The sequence below is a fragment of the Tachysurus vachellii genome, chromosome 26, assembly GCF_030014155.1.
Source record: "Tachysurus vachellii isolate PV-2020 chromosome 26, HZAU_Pvac_v1, whole genome shotgun sequence".
Classification (NCBI taxonomy): Eukaryota; Metazoa; Chordata; class Actinopteri; order Siluriformes; family Bagridae; genus Tachysurus; species Tachysurus vachellii.
In genome coordinates, this window is record NC_083485.1 from 12,467,242 (window position 1) to 12,483,735 (window position 16,494).

General features: G+C 39.5%; 1 protein-coding gene across 1 annotated transcript in view; it reads right to left on the minus strand.

Annotated features, from left to right (window-relative positions):
* LOC132840832 (mediator of RNA polymerase II transcription subunit 13-like) overlaps positions 1-16,494 on the minus strand; it is a 95,383-nt gene that overhangs the window by 76,061 nt on the left and 2,828 nt on the right. The window contains exon 2 of the mRNA XM_060862842.1: positions 2,650-2,887. Coding sequence (XP_060718825.1) covers positions 2,650-2,887 — 238 coding nt within the window. The remainder of the gene's footprint in view (positions 1-2,649; positions 2,888-16,494) is intronic.

The window sequence follows — 16,494 nt, forward strand, 5'->3', positions numbered from 1 at the left end:
TGCCACTGTCAACAATCGATGAATCTGGCACCAAGAGACAGCAAAAGGGTGTATACTGTAAAGATTATTGGACTTAACCTTGTCCTGTCATTTACTCAATACAACTGAGTGACACAGTTGTGTGTTGCATGCTTATGTCTGTAAACTGCGATAAGCATAAATATATCTAACTAATTATCTATATAATCTCTCTCTAGGAATGAAACGTAGACTGCTCTGAACCAGAGGCGAGGACTCAGACTTGAGATGCACTTAAGTGAACACTGATTGACTCGCAAATGGACTCGACTCGACTTGAGCTGAATGAGCTCCAGAATTCTGAATACTTGCAGAAGGCAGCAGGTAGAAAGAGCCAGCCTTCACTGTTGTTTCCTGCCAAGGACACTCTCACTGACCTAGCCATTTGCTCTCTTGAGAAAGAGAGGAGACAAAAACTCTCCTTCTCTGTCATGACTTGCCAGAAAGAGAAGCAGAACCCATGCTCAACCTGCCATAGCAGAAAGTCTACGGCGTAGCGCTAGGGGTGTGTTTTTCTACTGTGCGGAAGCCACTCACCTCACTGCACAATTTCCAACATGCCCACAAAGACACTCTGCTAAGGGGAAAGTGCATGGTAGACGAGTCTCATGCTAATCCGATGACTCACCAAACCAATCTTTTGCTCTACACACTTTTTATATTTAAGCTGCCATTATATCATTTGGACAATTGGTTTGTTTTTTTAAGTACTTATCTAGACTGTACATTTACGGCATTTGGCAGACACCCTTATCCAGATCGACAAACATTTTATCTCATTTAATACACTTGAGCAACGGCCCAGCGGTGGTGGCTTGGTGGACCTGGGGTATAAACCCACAACCTCATAATCTGCAGTCCGTTGTCTTAACCACTGAGTCACCACATCCCCACTAGTCATAGAGAGCCTGACTTAAGAGTTCCAGTCCCACGTATCACCTTGTGCATCGTCAAGCCTTAAATAGTCAGACCAGTAGCCATCAATTTTTGTTGTAGCCAACCAGTGAAAGCCATTAACCATTGCACTCCATTGTTGAGTGTGGAGACATATGTGTCAGCACATTTGTGGCTAAAGCCCAGGTACCCAGTTGCTCGAGGAATCCCTTTGCTTCAAAATGACTTGTTGGCTATATAACAGAGGAGAACACGGACGATAAAACATTGTATGAAACACTCATTGATTAACATTGACACAAACCATGATACTGAACAAATCCCAGAAATACACTAAATAGGCAAAAATATGCAGACAACTGATCAGGCACTAGAAGAGTTCGAACTTGTTCCACCTTGATAATGCCCCTGTGTAGTGGAAAGCCTTCTCAGAAGAGTGAAGCTTGTTATAAAATCTGGAACAGGATGATTAACAAGTGCATGCAGGTGTGATTGGACAGGTTTCCGTATATACAGTATTTGCTCAGATAGTGTTCTTTCATTTCACTCTAAGGTGTTTGTGGATTGCTCCTACCAGAAATACACCTTTGAAGACACACCACTGAGGTAACCTGTTATCTTTAACAAGAAAGGTAACCTGTTATCTTTTCTAAGAAAGCATCACTTATCCCTGTTGAAAAGCTTGGTTTCCACCAGCAACCATTCCATCACAATTTCTAGATCCAGAAGGACAATTCAGATGTATTGATTTCAACCCAGGACCTTCATGTATGTCAAGGATACAGAAAACTTCTGTACCATTACATCAAGCCATTGAAGATTCTTCAACAAATCAATGACGTGACCTATAACCACGAGACCTTGAACAGCGGTCTTATGCTCCCGGTTCAAAGCCTTGGTTCCAGGCACTTTAGATGAAGGATCAGCAACATAATAACATCTACAGGGAACTCCTGTATTTTTTTATTGCAGACTATTGCAGAGTTAGAATGCAAATGCTGCTCACCTGATAGAGATTTTCACTTGGGGGATGCTGGCTTGGGTGACATGTAACATGTGCAAACGGACATTTTTAACACTTGTTCTTGAAATTATTTGGGACAAAAATTCTCGATATGCTCTAATAATTCTGTTTTTATTCCACCCTTCCCCCACTCAAAAGTCCATTGCTATGGTCAGTAGTTGTGAGATCCCCAATGAGCCATGAGATAATGCAAATGGCTCTATAAATAGTGTAGATTCAGCTGATCCTAACGAAACACTCAGGGAGTCGCAGACCCATGCAAAATCAAACTCTCTCTCTCTTGCTCTCTCTCTCTCTCTCTCTCTCTCTCTCTCTCTCGCATCTGTCTGTCTCCCTGTGGTCCTGCAAATCCTGGGGAAGAGCATCTGGAAAATGATACAGCTCCACTTTTATCTCAAGAGTCCATTTCGAAGGTTATACAGGCTTGTCGTAAAAGCTGCATGCATTATTAGCATCATCGTAGCCATAATATGTGTAATAATAGAAATTAGGCCAGTCCTGCGACATCCGTTTAGGGGCTCTGATGAGAAGAGGTAGAAAGAAGTGTGCGTCAGCAGTTAGTGTGTTCTTGAAAACCCCTGTCCTTAACACTGTGAAAACTATCAAGACAATCGTCTGTCTCAAGAAATGAGTAACCAGAGCATACAAACCCACCGCACACACAAACAAACACACACAAAGAATCTCTTGCGTTATTCCTTCCGCAGCCTCACCTTCGAGCTCATGGTGTATGATGTCACTCAAGTTGGGTTCGTCGCCCCACCAGAAGATCCAGAGCTCCTTGGCGTCAGGTTTGAGTCTACGTCGCCAAACACACAGCAGGTTGGCTTGCACGCAGCGTGTAAAGCTGCACAGCACCGGGTCGTCCTGTGCCGGAGCCGAGATCACGGGTCCGTATTCGCCGCCGCCGCGGAAGTTGTACCAGCGCCATTTGATGCCCGTCAACTCCGCCTATCAGAAACCAAAACAAAGAAGCTTAAGTACAGAAGAGGAACCTGCAGTTTCACACTGCAGAATGTTACAATATACAATGTAAAAGCATTTATTTTGTAAAGGATTGATTTCATTTGCGGATAAATTTTTTTTTTTTCCTGAACTAGGCTACAGTAAATATGTTTTCAATACGTTGTAGTGAATAAGATGTCAATATGGTGTTAGTTGGTTTTAGAATGTAAATAGAAATAGGGTCGTGATAAGATGAGTAAAAAACAGAAACATTCATATTTGTAATAAAAATCATTTCTTTTCCCATATTTTTATCGAGCACTATTGCTAACATGTACTTGGTCTGTAACAATGAAAAACTGTATGCTAATTATTGATCCCCCTCCAAAAAAAAATCTATATTTGTATAAAAAAAACAAAAAAAACAAAGAATTACAAACTAATGGATGTCTCTTGTCTGTAATAACAGTAACCGCTAACGTTAACTGTTTAACCCAGCTTGCAATCACAGTCATATTATGAGTAAGACACTTCCTTACTGTTACTCAAGCAGTATTTAGACGACTACTTTAAGACATGATTTTCTTTTAATAACAATAATATATTTTACTTTAATTATTGTTTTTGACAACTTTCCCTACTTCTGCCGATGTTAAGCTCGCGTTAACGACTATTAAACTTTCACTCTCGATTACTGATATCTACAAAATCAGACAAGAGCTCCTTGGCAAAGATTCTCCAGATAATTCACAAGTATCTATTAATGGTGTGTTTATGACCCTTGTTTCCTGGGTAGTCATTTCCTAAAAAAATAGCATTGCTGTATAAATGATATAAAGATTTTCATATGGGGTAGAAACAATAGTTTCTTTTAGATGGAGTTAAAAAAAAAAAAAAAAAAGGAACAGAAGCAGGAAAAATAGAGAGCAGGAAAAAGGAAAGGGAAAACAACAAAAAAAAAAATCTCAGCCTGTTAAAGAGTTGAAATCTGGACCAGACGATTTTAAAGAGTAAGGAATAAGTAGACTGACGCAAAAAAAAAAAAAAAAAGTGAGAGGAGGAGAAGTCTAGGAAAAAAAACGTTGTGGGAGAGAATGAGCGAAATCCTGTCAGAGTGAATCACTCGCTATTTGACGTCTCCTTCGCACGGCTTGATGGAAAGCCGTATGGTAGTCCCGGGCTCTGTCAAACACGGGCTGACACTTGGCCTATTGATGAGTAGTCAAAAGAGCAGCACGCAGACGATGTTCAAATAGAGATATCGCTGTGTTTGGTGGAAAACAGAAAAAAAAAATGCAGGACATCGTGGGTTCAGAGCGTTTCAGAGACAAGGACACAGACTTGGGGTTGTGGATATGGAAGATTTCTTTGAGAGCTAAATAGATGACAAGAAGAATAAAGAAATTGCACTACTACTTTATTAAAGACTTGAAGCAATAAAGAATTGTACTGCTTATCTGTCTTTCTGAATGCCTGTCTTTGATGCTATTATTATTATGAAAGCCCTTGCTATAAAGCCCAGTCCTAATACACACAGAATAATAATGCAAATTTAAAAGGTAACACATTTTCTTAGCCCTCACTTTTAACATCATTGCCAAATGTATATGTATAAAATGTATAAAAGCATCCGAACTGTTACCTGAGTAAGACCTGGCACGTCTAGATCAAGTAACACGCTAGTCGTTACACGGGATTTAAACCCAGCCGTAGCAATGATCAAAAACTCCCTCAGTGTAAATCAACAGAGACTTCTGTATTAATTCATTCTGAAGGTTCACCTTTAGTCTGTGAACGAGTTTTAGCAGCATGTTTAGTACTGTGGACATGCTAGGTGACACGGCTAACATCAGCAACTCGTAGCTTTACAGAATACGGCTGTATAATTCCTTTGAAAAGGAAAAAATATATATTAAAATGATATATGTAAGAATATGTATGTTTTCAAATATTAGAGGTTTTCCGAGAAAGTCACTTACTTATGGAATGAAAATCTTTTTTTTTAAAAAAAGGCACAGTTACAAATTTTACTATGATTGTTAGTTAATAAAAGAGTAAAATTAATTTATTTAAATTAAAAAAAAAATTTGTGTGGCCGAAAAAAAAACAACCAAATATAATTCTTCTTGGTTCACTATATATTCCCACTACTATGGCATATAATTGAGCTAACTGTCAATAGACCACCATCGCAACCTGGCCACTCGTGTTATAAAAGGTGCTGTGAAATTTATGATAAGGTTTATATACATGTGTGTGTGTGTGTGTGTGTGAGTGTGTGTGCGTATTTACTACGCACATGTGCGGTCTTTTTTCAAAGCCAAAGCATCCATATCAGGATTTGCCAACATGTATGCGAGAACTCCAGGCCTGAGATGTAACATGTTGCAGCTGCTTAGTTTCTGTGTGTGTGTGTTTGTGTGTGTGTGTGTGTGTGTGTGTGTGTGTGTGTGTGTATACAAGAGGAAAGAGAGAAAATAAGAGAGAAAAAGAAAGACTGTCAATTGCATATACACATACACACAAATACTCTCTAGGTCCTAGCTTTAATCACAGAGAGTGCACAGCGGAGATGTAAACACTGGCGTGTCGGCACCCATGAACAGCCGCGAGGTTGTGAACGAGGCCGTAGGGAACGTCACAGAACTGATAGCATAGAGCATAAATGTCAACCGGTGACACTTATAGACAAAGTGACAGTGTTTGCCATAAAATCAGCTAGGAAATGTCTTAAATGTTTTTGTTTTTAGTTATCACGTTAAATCTAGATGTGTAGACGCAGAGGTTCATGTCCCAAGACCTCTCATTCAATAAAAAATTGCTTTGGGGTAAATGTTTGTCCCCAAAAGCTCCATTCATAACACCAGTTGCATTTATATTGCACTTCTGTTGTTGCACATGTGTCAGACCCAATTTCTGCCCATTGTTGGTATATAATTCACACTATTTCACACTATGGTGCTGGTGAAATCCCAAATTTGATTGGTTAAAGGCTGTTTTCTCAGCTGGCTGTAATTTAGATGACAGGATTACAATAAATATTTGGAATGTCGACGTGTAACAGCATTCCCTGTTGTGTTTGAGTGTCAATCATTTCTATAGATTAAAATCACAGGGTTACAATATCAACAATATCAGTATCAATATAAAGAAGATGATATTGTTCAAGATATAAATAAATAAATCTGTTGTAAGAGATTTTGTCCTGTTGCTGCTGTAAATACACCCTGATTCATATTCTATAGCTGTTGCTTTTCTTTATTTTAAACTTTAAATTGTTTCTGCTTTCCAATAAGGGAAGATTTAGCTTTGAGACATAATTCTGATGTACAGTGTAAGTTAATTATTTCCTATGTGCCTGTCAAAGCTTCTTTATAAAGAAATCACCAGCTTATTTCCCCAAAAGAAAGCTGCACTAAGTCTCCCATCTCAACTCTTGTGCTTTCCATCAACAACCACACACACACACACACACACACACACACACACACACACACACAACACACATCGTTGTAGCTGCTGATTCTGGGAGGACAAGGCTAGCTCTACAATGTTACTGTACATTTAGAAGAAATCCCTGTATTGTGATCAAGCTCAGTAATGACACACCACAGGGCTGTTTCAACATTATCTTTTTAATACTTTTCCAAGGTCAATATAAAAAATGAGACAGCAGAGCCTGAATTTGGCACAGCAGCCACTAGCCCTTAAGACCTTTGTAACAGAACTACCGAGCCTTAAAGGCCACGCAGTAGTAAAGCTGAACAACTCTACAGTTCTCTACTTGCTATCTATGCACACCCCAAAACATCCTAAAAGTGCACAGCCTTAAATATGGCAGCTAATAACCATGGATGCCTTTATAATAGAGCTGCACAGCCCTAAAGGCAACTCCGTATTAAAGGGGTCCAGTTGTATAGGCCTGTTCTTAATAGATGTGCACATGCCTGAAAGTCCCTTTTTTTCTTTACAACCTTAAAAATACCTGTTTACTACAGCCAGCGCTATAAGGGCATTTGTAATAGAGCTACGGAGCCATAAATTATACTCTGTAGTATAGATGTAACACTAGATATACACAGCCCTAAAGGTTCCTCTTCACTCAATGTACAGAGCCCTAAAGGTTCCTCTTCACTCAATGTACAGAGCCCTAAAGGTCTGTCTTCACTCAATGTACAGAGCCCTAAAGGACTGTCTTCACTCAATGTACAGAGCCCTAAAGGTCTGTCTTCACTCAATGTACAGAGCCCTAAAGGTTCCTCTTCACTCAATGTACAGAGCCCTAAAGGTCTGTCTTCACTCAATGTACAGAGCCCTAAAGGTCTGTCTTCACTCAATGTACAGAGCCCTAAAGGACTGTCTTCACTCAATGTACAGAGCCCTAAAGGTCTGTCTTCACTCAATGTACAGAGCCCTAAAGGACTGTCTTCACTCAATGTACAGAGCCCTAAAGGACTGTCTTCACTCAATGTACAGAGCCCTAAAGGTCTGCCTTCACTCAATGTACAGAGCCCTAAAGGTTCCTCTTCACTCAATGTACAGAGCCCTAAAGGTCTGTCTTCACTCAATGTACAGAGCCCTAAAGGACTGTCTTCACTCAATGTACAGAGCCCTAAAGGACTGTCTTCACTCAATGTACAGAGCCCTAAAGGTCTGTCTTCACTCAATGTACAGAGCCCTAAAGGTCTGCCTTCACTCAATGTACAGAGCTGTAAAGTCCCTCTTTACTAGATGCATACAACCCTAAAAGTCCACTACTGTACAGCAGCAAGAAGCCCTAAATGCATCTGTAATTGAAATAGACCACACTTAATCCATTCTGTAATAAACTTGAACAGACCAATAGATACATTCTACTAGCCGTACAAGGCCCATAAGGCCCTGTTTCAGTAGAGGCAAAAAGCCCTAAATGTCCTTTAACAGAAATATACAGCCCCTCTTCTTTAATGAAAAGACGCAGCCCTAAAGGCTCCTCTTTCCTAAAGTACACAGCCATAATGTTCGCTGTCTTTAGCAGAAATTAGCCTGTATAAACTGTCTTTAGCAGCCGAAAGACCTACAGTTCATTTTGTAATAGTGTCCTTATAGTCACTCTGTAGTGGACCTGTATTGCCCTAAAGGAAACCTTTTACTATCTAGAGGCACAGCACTAAAAGTTCCTATTTACTACAGGTACAAAGCCTAAATACAGAAATCTAGCAGTAGCCACAAACATCCCCAAAGGTCCCTCTCTACAGCAGCCAAATGCCCTAAAGACAAGACTGTAACAGAGCTTTAGAGCCTGAAAGACCACTCTGTAGTAAAGCCTCACAGCCATAAACACCCTTTCTAATCTAGCAGCACAATCCTAAACGCCACTGTTATCTGTGATACAGCCCTAAAGGTCCCATTCCAAAGCTACAAGCAGTTCTAAAGGCTACTGTCTTCTACAAGAGCACAAGACCAGTCACTAATGGTGCGCTCTGCTACTACAGCTGCAGTGTCCCAAAGGGAACACTATAGTAGGGTTTAAAGCCCCTCCCTTAGCAGTACAGCTCTAAAGAGCCCTCTAGGCAATGCTTTGATATGTCAATGTTTCTGCCATACTGGAAGGGACTGATTTGACTGTAGGCCAATGGGGAGATGCAGGTCTACTGTAATAAAATCCATTGTGGGAGTAAATGTTCGCATATTGCAGGTAGTGAAAATATAAAACTGTTGCTATTTTGTTGAAAAAACATGTACAAATTTTAGCAAATCTAAAAGAAATAAAATCACAAAGTGAAAATGCAAATAACCTGGACAAAAGCCAGAGAGTGCACACAAGCAAGGAGGTTAATCCGGCTAGGTAGCATTCTTACTAGACTTCTGTTGTGATGTGTCAAATGAGCAAAGACTTTCGGTAAGTTGTTGAACAGAAAACAATCAGTAAGGAATTCATACGATGCCTGCGTACAATCGTTTGATTTTTTTTTTTTTTAAAGGCCAGTTAATTTTGCCCTGTTCTTTCTGAATAACATAAACAAACATTTAAGCTAATAATTTACACAAAGCACAAAACTACAAGACAAGCACATGTTTGCCAGAGCAGGTGTGTCAAATTTAGGCAAATTTACTCTACGACAACTGTGATTTATATGAGGAAAGTCAACATGCACAAGCGATAAAGACTTTATCACGATTAGCAAACAAGATCTCTCATACGTGAGAACAACTGACACAGCATATCCCTCAGAAGCTAACCAAAACCGAAAGTGAAAGAAGAAAACGAAGGAAACGTTAGGCTTCTGCAGAATGTAATCCGCTTTGCAAGCTATGTTACACAATAAATAAAAGTGCTACAACGATTCCTAGAGATTGTAGTACAGGCATCTTGTGCAACACTCCAGGAATAATAAAGCCAAAGCTTGTGGTCTCATGTGACATTGTCACGTGCATGCAAATTTAAGTACTGTACTAAACCAGACCCGATGATGGAGTAATGGGGAAAAAAAGACAGAATTACAATGTTTTAATGCAAGCAGCATGTATAAGGGATTTCGCTGAGTCTATGGCACACTTCGGCATTCTCTAACCAAGTGCCTTGCTGCTCCATTGACTGAACAGTAGAGCAGCCCTTTTGTTATCGTACCAGGTAAGCAAACACAAAAGTCCCCATTCATAAAAAGCCAACATGCGCTCTCCAAAGAGCCGGCTTCAGAGGGAGCCTGTAAACTGTCACAGCAGTGAGTTTATGATTAGATACACGAAGTCTACTACGCCGCTGAGAGAAGCCGTTTATCACGCTGGGGATATACTGAATAATACAATCCGAACGGAATTTTACAGTCGGATTATAATGGCACTCTTGTTAGATTATATTCACCTACCCACACTGCATGTGTAATTATATGCCATGTAATTTCTATACAGCTTCATGCTATTACATTACATTGCATTGCATTAAGGTGCAATGTTGTGCATTGCTGCTAATTACGCTGGAACAAGGGAGTGGTACTAAGTGATACACATACAATGGTGTCAGCCAATTATGCACAGAAGAAAAGAAATTAAAAGATATAAAAGCCGGAAAAACAGGTCCTCAATCTTGGCGTGGCACTGAAACACTAAAACACAGGACGAGTGTGTATTTATCTGTCAGTACCTCCCTCTGATTATAGCTCCCAAGGAATTCACGTCAAACAATTGAAAACAAGTGAGATAACTGGAGAGAAACATGTCACCCGTCGTAAATACAGACGCCCAGGCGGTATTTCACAAAGATCAAATAGTAGTGAAAGTTAAAAAGGCTGAACAGTGATCATTCCTGGACACTGTTGTGTTTTATTTTCCAAGTGCTGAGTCCTCATCCATCTCTCAGGGTTAAAAGAGAACAGAGAGGAAAAATGTTTGTTAAAAGGAAAGAATTGTACTGAATATTTGAATATACTCCATGTATTAAATTATTGTAGTTAATTGTATTTAATTCATTTGTATCTATAATTCTTTTATAACCATAAATATTGTGTTAAGTCTCAACTTTAAATAATACTCCAGTGTTTTCAACCGTATCTCTATCTAACATCAGTAGTTTCTGTGAAGTCATAAACCACAAAAATTTCAACACAAAACGTTTCATAAACTGAAAAAAAAAAAAACTGATTCAGCTTTCAGAAGGTTTAAGCAACCAAAACTTTGAGGGAAAATAAAAATAGAATCTTATATGATAATAGTATCAGAAAGACATACAAGTTAAAAACTTGTCGTCGGAAGAGAAAAAATATATAATGTTAATAAATCTCAATAAACCTTATAAATATTAAGTACATTAAAAACTTCTTAAGAAATATCTTTGTCCAGAATAATCACATACACTATGTGCATGAGGGATAGATATTAAGTTCAACTGCTGCTTAAAATGAAATATTCTGAGATAAACATGTCTTAGTTTGTGCATAAAAACAAAACTATGCTTTAAGCCCTATATTATTACTTACAATACATAAGAATAGTATTTGCATATGTTTAAACAAATTCTCTTGATTTGGGTTTTTCTGTACAGTTACATTGAAAGCAGAAGAGGAACTGTCTAGATCATCTCATCCTTGATCCAACAAAGGAAAAAGCTAGCTGCCTTTTCTCAAGAAGGAGGAAGGCTGACTTCCTGCTGTTTCAATGGCCTCGCTTAAGTGGAAAAGGACTTGGCAAACAATTTAAAGCCATCAGAATCCGGTTAACCTGATTGACTGCATCTGGTTCTTCCATGGATTTGATTTTGGGTACACTGTGCAGAAGCTAGGCTAACAACACAGAATATATGTGTCCAAAGTATGAACAATTCAAAATATCATAATAATGTTTGATAACCATGTAATTAAATTCATTCATTCATTTTCTACCGCTTATCCAAACTACCTCGGGTCACGGGGAGCCTGTGCCTATCTCAGGCATCATTGGGCATCAAGGCAGGATACACCCTGGACGGAGTGCCAACCCATCGCAGGGCACACACACACACTCATACACTAGGGACAATTTTCCAGAGATGCCAATCAACCTACCATGCATGTCTTTGGACTGGGGGAGAAAACTGGAGTACCCAGAGGAAACCCCCAAGGCACAGGGAGAACATGCAAACCCCACACACACAAGGTGGAGGCAGGAATCGAACCCCGACCCTGGAGGTGTGAGGCGAACGTGCTAACCACTAAGCCACCTCAGCTGACTCAGTTAGCACTATAGCTACATTACCTCAGCCGACAGTTAATACAAGAGCTACATTACCTCAGCCGACTCAGTTAATACAAGAACTACATTACCTCAACTGATTCAGTCAATACAAGAACTACATTACCTCAACTTACTCACTTAGCACCATTGCTACATTACCTCAGGTGACTCAGTTAATACAAAAGCTACACTACCTCAGCTGGCTCACTTAGCACAATAGCTACATTACCTCAGCTGGCTCACTTAGCACAAGAGCAATTAAATTTAAGTAAAAAAAAAATAATAAATAAAAGTAAACAACAAAAATGAGTAATTAATAGAAAATTGGGATTATGTTTATAATTTCCTACGGGTATCTAATCATGTTTAATTAAAAAAAATTTTAAAAACACTTAATTGAATTGTTATGGAAAGTACTACACAGGAATAATGTTTTCTCTAAATTCTACCTGATATGATTGTTCCTCAAAATATAAGCATCCTGGGTTTAAAAATGTGAATTCTATTTTAGATAAGCGCACTTGAATGCAAAATGAAGTGCCTCCATTTCCCCCATCTTAGTACATAACAATACATATACTGTATCTATTACAGATTCCCTACAGTGTCACACTGATAACCGTCACACCCATATATTTGGGGCACAAAGAAAAGCTGAGAGTCAGGTGTGCAGCACAGCACCATGAAGCCTCTCACCTCTACAAGGCATTCTGTGATGGGAATATTCGGCTGCAAGGCGTAGCGGGGATGTGGCCCTACAAGGTAGGAGTAAGAGACCTAATTAGAGCAGTTTGGTGTCCCTCGGGCAGAGCGATGGATGGATGTGCCAGTCAAGAGATTCACCTTTCACAGAGGGAGGGGCTGGCTGTGGAAACGAGCCAAAGTGTGACAGACAAAGCTGCCTGGAACCCTAACATTTGCACAAAGATACAAGTCAAGCACCATAAAGCAGCTTCCTCTAAGTACTGGCTACCCTAAAACACTATCACTGTTTAGCCTGAATTATTAACCAGGCAAATAAATAAAGCAGGGCCTCCTTTACCAGATTCTCTCCTGTGTAACTTAATTAACTCTGACAGGCATGGAAAGAGAGAAGGAGAGAACAAGAGAAGAAGGGTGGAGGGTAAAGAAAGGGAAGTAAAAACAGTTGCTAGGCAACATATAACATCTGTAAGACTTCAGCAACTTATTCAATTTTCAGGATTCAGTCTCCAGGGTTACAGCAGACAGATAACATTGCAGGCTGTTTAGGGATCCTTTTTTTCCGATTGACTGCAAATTACAAAGAGACGTAATTCCTGATCTTCAGCGTTCCACTCACGTGCCTCCAGAGTATAGTTTCTGACACCTAGTGCTCATTTGTGTACTCAGTTTGTAAAAACATAAGCATCTCATGACTACCTGACTGTATAATCTTACTGTAAATTCATACTGGTTAACAGTAATCCAAATAAAGTCCTGGCCAGAGCAAGTGCTGAAGGTTTAGGGGATTTGCTGAGGTTTGATTCGAAAGTTGAGAAGGGGAAAAAAAGCTGGTGCTGAAGATTACAAGCTTGTAAGGCCTCAGTAGTATAATATTCCTCAACTGATTGCCTGCATGTAATAAAGTACATGCATCAAAGTAGCGACCTAAAGGGTACTTAGACACTAATATAAACAACATCCTAAGTATGCCACTTTATCCATATAGGTTTTTTAACAAGAGAGGCGTTCCTTGCTTGATACAGATATCAGCATCAGCTTGTAATTTAAGTAAGAAATAAAACATAATAGGTTGTGCTGTCATAGAAAAAAAAAATAATGATGTAAAAAAGTTAAGGGATGTAGCCACCCTTAATGGTTTACTTTTTATTTAAACAACACATTTTATCTGACTTCACGCACAATTTGATTCCTATTAGATTACCATTTTTATATAATAATCACGGTCATGTTGCACTTTTTAACCATCTATTGTTACACTTCCTTTAATGGGATGTCTGCAATACAGGTTGAGTTTATTGTTAAAGCAGCTATTAAGAGTCATTTTTTTTTTTATATTGTCTTGAGGTTAATAAGACAAAAATACAGTCAACTTAAAATCTTGATATCAGCTTAAAGATATTCCTTCCATAAGTGCTAATTAAAAATCTTCGTAAAGAGAACTTTATTATCTTATAAGGATGCATCCACAATACAAGTCCCTTTGAATATGGAAATAAGAGCAGCTGATGCTTTTAAAATTGTCAAATCAGTAACAAGACGTCACGTTTATCTGAAGTGGGAAAAACCATACCAGAATAACGTGGGAATTTCAAACCAGTCAACTAGCAAGTCTCGACCTGCCGCTGACTGCCCAAACCTGAAGTCTATCATTTGCATATAGTGGGTGTGGCCTTCAGTTCAGCTGCCAAAACTGTGAGTGAAAGCACCTCCAGCAGCAAAGACTGAGAGGCTAATGACTCCTTTATTACACCCATATTCAATGTGGTACTGATCAAGTTCACTTATCACAGCATCTATGAGTCAAGACCCTTGGGGTGCTCTATGAACTGTATAATTAGGCAAAGCATACTTTATTCATATACATCAACATAGCCACATTACTGTTCTTCATAGGGCTTCCCATGGTGTCAAATTAGGGCATCCTACTAGATCCTTGCTACTAATTCAAAGTTATTCAAATCCTTCTGTACACAGAAAATAATCCAAAAAGGGATTACATCATTTGGGATATTCCCATTCATTTAAAAAGTACACAGTGACCTCAACTGAGACATATTTTTAAAAAAGGGAACTAGGGAATTCTCTTTAATACCCTTTATAATGATCTCAAACCAAAGCATCCCTATTATGGAGCAAGAAAATTTGCTCTCCTGTTGAGCACATACTGTATAAAATGCTCATTTCAGTGGATCACTTAGACACAATGGTATCATCCACTGTGTCAGATTAGGCTCTGGAGATTGCAGATGAGGCCTTGCTGTGATGCAATTTGGTTAGGGCGACTCCACCGTCTAAAGTCACTAGAGTCAGATACTGGAAGGATCCAATGAGACACTCAAATTTAGAGCCATCAATACAACTTTGAAGGGCAGCAGACTGTCGGCAATGCCGAGGACAATCGCCATCCGTTATCTGGGCTTCGCGTGCGTGCGTCTTCCTCTCTGCCAATTCTTCTTCCACTACTCCCTCGAGTTGCACCACGCGCAGGAGCACCAGCAGGCTAAGAATAGCACACACAGCTGGCACTGCAGGGCTTACATATTTCACACTCACATCGACTCCTAAATATCAGCCACACACAGATACACACGCCCATACCCACAGATCAACACAACGGATGCTCTTTAAACATACTTCAATCCCTCGACAGGCTTGGGTACCCTGTGATCCCCGAGCTCCATCATCTTACAAAGAAGGATTTATTCCTCTTTTTCCACAAAGCTTCCATTCCTCTTAATCATTGTGCTTTGCCTGGCAGAAGCGACAAGGCTTGTTAATGGATCAATTTCTTTCTAGTGTACTAATCTGTAAGAGGTGTAGATGCTCATAGGGGGGATGAGTTGGATGATGAATATTACTCCTAAGGGGAATTATTATGAATAATATTGCTTGCAGCAAGCCTCTGAGGTTGGTGTACCTCACCTCAGAGGACCACAGTTTTTCTGTACAGTTGGACGCTGAGGGTTCAGGTTTAGCATGTTAGAAAACCCAAGATAATAATCAGAGTACTTCATCTTATCAATAACAGTTGTTATAAAGGGATGTGGCATTTAGCTGGACCGGTGTACCCCAACACCAGGGACGCTTTAGCAGTCCGGTGACATAGCTGAGACCTTCAAGTTTCCTGTCCCACTGGATACCAAACCTCCACAAATCTCAGTTATCTAAGGGAATTCCTTCCACCATTTTTTTTCAGCTTCATGTTCTTTTCACTCTTTTTTGTCCTGTTGGCTGTGTCGCAGAATTGTTTCCAGCCTACTCACAGCTCACTGTCTGAATACAGTTTGGTTAATAAGCGCCTTTTAGCTGATCACATTATTATGCCACTTGACAACACTTCATTACCAACATTTCGGTCAGAGCAGCCCTGTTAGGTCAGACCACAGAAATCCTTATAACCATAAAAATGAAGGAGAAAAATCCACCATGAATGACTCGTGCATTAATCGTTTTAAATAACACGCTCTTTGTGATGTCGAAGATTTATTTTGGAATGAGGTGATGTTTTTAGACTCTCTAGTTCTCTACCAATACTGTAGATCAGCTTCCCAAGCTTCAGCTTTCATACTAATACCACCATCACTGCCATCAGGCTTGTTATTTCATAAGTCAAGTCTCTGTTGTAACTTAGTGACATAGCTGTACTGACTGTCATTGAAAAAATAAGTGAGAAAAGAAGCTCTTGCTTTTAGTTTTTCGGGAACAAAACATAAACACTCTTACTGTATGTTCGATTTTATCTCTCTCTAAGAACACCATTGTGACTCCATTAGCAATGTGATATAATCGCAATACACAACTTATAACTTCCAACAGCAATAACAAAAACAGCATCAACCATCAAATTATCAGCAGAATCTCTAGACACATCATAACAGTTGAAAAGAAAAATACCAACACTATATAAAATATAAGTGTTTCCTTTAATGCATCTCAAATGTGTCTATGTAGAGCACGTCTTTAGAAGCCTGTGAACACGTGTACGTTTTTCAGCCTCGTATTTTATCCCCTCTCTTCATATTTCAGTGGTGACTACAACATGAGTCAGGGCAGAGCTACAAAAAGAGAGACAGTTCCTTTCAAACTGGGCCTGGGCCTAAGCTCAGGAAATACATATCACACATAATACTTTCCTAAAGCGAAAACAGATTCCCCAGCACTCTCTCTCTCTCTCTCTCTCTCTCTCTCATAGTCTTTCTTTTCCTAACTCAGATTTTTTT